The 3,220-nt window shown below is 65.1% G+C and overlaps 1 protein-coding gene across 1 annotated transcript in view; it reads left to right on the forward strand.

The window, feature by feature from the left end:
- Positions 1 to 591, forward strand: part of LOC106899229 (chymotrypsin-like elastase family member 3B) — a 14,276-nt gene extending 13,685 nt beyond the window's left edge. The window contains exon 5 of the mRNA XM_014960969.1: positions 548 to 591. Coding sequence (XP_014816455.1) covers positions 548 to 565 — 18 coding nt within the window. The 3' untranslated portion in view covers positions 566 to 591. The remainder of the gene's footprint in view (positions 1 to 547) is intronic.
- Positions 592 to 3,220: the final 2,629 nt, after the last annotated feature.

A 3,220-nucleotide genomic window follows, 5' to 3' on the forward strand; every position in this document is an offset into this window, starting at 1 on the left:
GCAGGGTGTCGGGGTGCCCAGGGTGCCAGGGTGTTGGGGTGCCAGGGTGCTGGGGTGCCAGGGTGTTGGGGTGCCAAGGTGTCAGGGCGATGGGGTGTCAGGGGGACCTGGTTTCAGGGTGCCTGGCATGCCAAGACAGCAGGGTACTGAGTGCCAGGGTGCTGGGATTCCAGGGTGCTGGGGTGGCAGGGTGTCGGGGTGTCATGATGCCAGGGTGTTGGGGTACCAGGGTGCTGGGGTGCCAGGGTGTTGGGATGCCACGATGCCAGGGTGTTGGGGTACCAAGGTGCTGGGGTGCCAGGGTACAGGATGTTGGGGTGTCAGGGTGTTGGGGTCCATGATGCCAGGGTGTTGGGGTACCAGGGTACAGGGTGTTGGGGTACCAGGGTGCTGGGGTGGCAGGGTGTTGTGGTGCCATGATGCCAGGGTGTTGGGGTACCAGGTTACAGGGTGTTGGGGTGCCACGATGCCAGGGCACTGGGGTACCAGGGTGCTGGGTGCCGTGGGGGTGCTGCCCCCCACCCTGAGCAACTTCTCCCCCCCCCAGATCATGAGCCAGAACTGAGCGTTGGCGACGGCGACCTCCCCGTGTGGCATCGGGCAAATAAACCCACAGCTCTGGCACGGCGCGTGTCCCTGTGCTGCAGAGGGGCGGGGGGTGGCACTGGGCGAGCGGGCACGGGGGTGCCCAGATACCAAGGGGATGGGCTCCCAGAGACAGCCAGGGGACAAGAGGATGGGGTCCCAGAGACACCCCAGTGCCACAGGGACAGTTCACCCTGAGGAGCCACGATGCCGTGGGGATGGGCACCCAGAGGTGCCCCGATACCAAGGGGATGGGCACCCAAAGACAGCCAGGGGACGAGCACCCTGAGGTGCCCTGTTACAGGGTGTTGGGGTGCCACGATGCCAGGGCACTGGGGTACCAGGGTGCTGGGTGCCGTGGGGGTGCTGCCCCCCACCCTGAGCAACTTCTCCCCCCCCCAGATCATGAGCCAGAACTGAGCGTTGGCGACGGCGACCTCCCCGTGTGGCATCGGGCAAATAAACCCACAGCTCTGGCACGGCGCGTGTCCCTGTGCTGCAGAGGGGCGGGGGGTGGCACTGGGCGAGCGGGCACGGGGGTGCCCAGATACCAAGGGGATGGGCACCCAAAGACAGCCAGGGGACGAGCACCCTGAGGTGCCCTGAAGCCACGGGGATGGGCACTGTGGGGCACCGTGGTGCCGCGGGGATAGGCACCCCGAGATGCCTTGATGGTGCAGGGATGGGGCCCCCTTGGGTGCCAGGATGCCATGGAGAGGGCCCCCTCAAGGCACCTGGATGCCACCTGGCCCCTCCAAAGTGCCCTGATGCCACAGGGATGGCCACTCAGCATCCTGTCCCAAGGGGGATGGGCACCCTGGGGTGCCCTGAGGTCATGGGGATGGTCGCCCCCTCAACGTGCCCTGATGGGTGATGGCCACCCAGTGTTGTCCTGTCACCACAGGAACAGGGTCCCCTTGGGTGCCAGGATGCCACGGGGAGGGTCCCCTCAAGGCACCTGGATGCCACCTGGCCCCTCCAAAGTGCCCTGATGCCACAGGGATGGCCACTCAGTGTCCTGCTGCAAGGGAGATGGGCCCCCTGAGGTCATGGGGATGGTCACCCCCTCAATGTGCCTGGATGCCATAGTGATGGCCACCCAGTGATGTCCTGTCACCACAGGAACAGGGCCCCCTTGGGTGCCAGGATGCCATGGTGATGGCCCCCTCAAGGCACCTGGATGCCACCTGGCCCCTCCAAAGTGCCCTGATGCCACAGGGATGGCCACTCAACGTCTTGTCCCAACGGGGATGGGCCCCCTGAGGTGCCCTGAGGTGCCCTGAGGTCATGGGGATGGTCGCACCCTCAATGTGCCCTGATGCCACGGTGATGGCCACCCAGTGATGTCCTGTCACCACAGGGACAGGGCCCCTTTGAGTACCAGGATGCCACGGGGAGGGCCCCCTCAAGGCACCGGGATGCCATCTGGCCTCTCCAAAGCGCCCTGATGCCACGGTGATGGCCACCCAGTGACGTCCCATCACCACAGGGATGAGCCCCCCCCTTTGGGTGCCCCGAGGCCCCGGGGATGGCCCCTCCAGGCGCCCCAGGCCAGCAGGGCCATGGCAGGGACTCTCCCGCCGCCTCCTGCCCTCCCGGCCGGGCCGTCGCTTCGCAACCGCTGCCACCAGCGCGTGACCGGGAACAAAGAGCCCTTTCACCGGCCCGATGCGATGAGGCTGGCATGGGTGCTGTGAGCTTGGCATGGGTGGTGTGAGCTTGGCATGTGTGGTGTGAGCTTGGCATGGGTGGTGTGAACCTCATACGGGTGCTACAAAGCACGGCAGGGGTGCTGCAAAGCATGGTATGGATGTTATGAACCTGCTATGGGTGCTACCGCCCTGGCACAGGTGCTGTCAGCCTGGCACGGGTGCTACAAGCCTGGTCATGGGTGCTACAGGCCACCACACGGGTGCTACAAGCCATCACATGGGTGGTACAAGCCTGACATGGGTGCCTCAAGCCTGACGTGGGTGCTACAAGCCACCACATGGGTGCTAGCATGGGGATGGTCGCACCCTCAATGTGCCCTGATGCCACGGTGATGGCCACCCAGTGATGTCCTGTCACCACAGGGACAGGGCCCCTTTGAGTACCAGGATGCCACGGGGAGGGCCCCCTCAAGGCACCGGGATGCCATCTGGCCTCTCCAAAGCGCCCTGATGCCACGGTGATGGCCACCCAGTGACGTCCCATCACCTGTATAAGTTTTATTGGCCCCTTGTCACCGCGTCCCGGGGACCTTTGCTCTCCCCGCAGTGCCCCGGCATCGCCGCCGCCGGCCCCCGCGCTGCTGCGGGCCCTTTGCTCGGGGATGGCGGGGAGGGGGGGGCTGAGGCCACCCCAACTCGTGAAGCCTGGTCATGGGTGGTACAAACCACCACACAGGTGCTAGAAGCCTGACATGGGTGCTACAAGCCTGGTCATGGATGATACAAGCCTGACACAGGTGCTACAAGCCTGGCATGGGTGCTACAGGCCACCACACGGATGCTACAAGCCTGGTCATGGGTGCTACAGGCCACCACATGGGTGCTACAAGCCTGACATGGCTGCTACAAGCCTGGTCAGGGGTGGTACAAGCCACCACACCAGTACTAGAAGCCTGGCATGGGTGCTACAAGCCTGGGCATGG

Source organism: Calidris pugnax, unplaced genomic scaffold, assembly GCF_001431845.1.
Source record: "Calidris pugnax isolate Ruff unplaced genomic scaffold, ASM143184v1 scaffold580, whole genome shotgun sequence".
Taxonomy (NCBI): domain Eukaryota; kingdom Metazoa; phylum Chordata; class Aves; order Charadriiformes; family Scolopacidae; genus Calidris; species Calidris pugnax.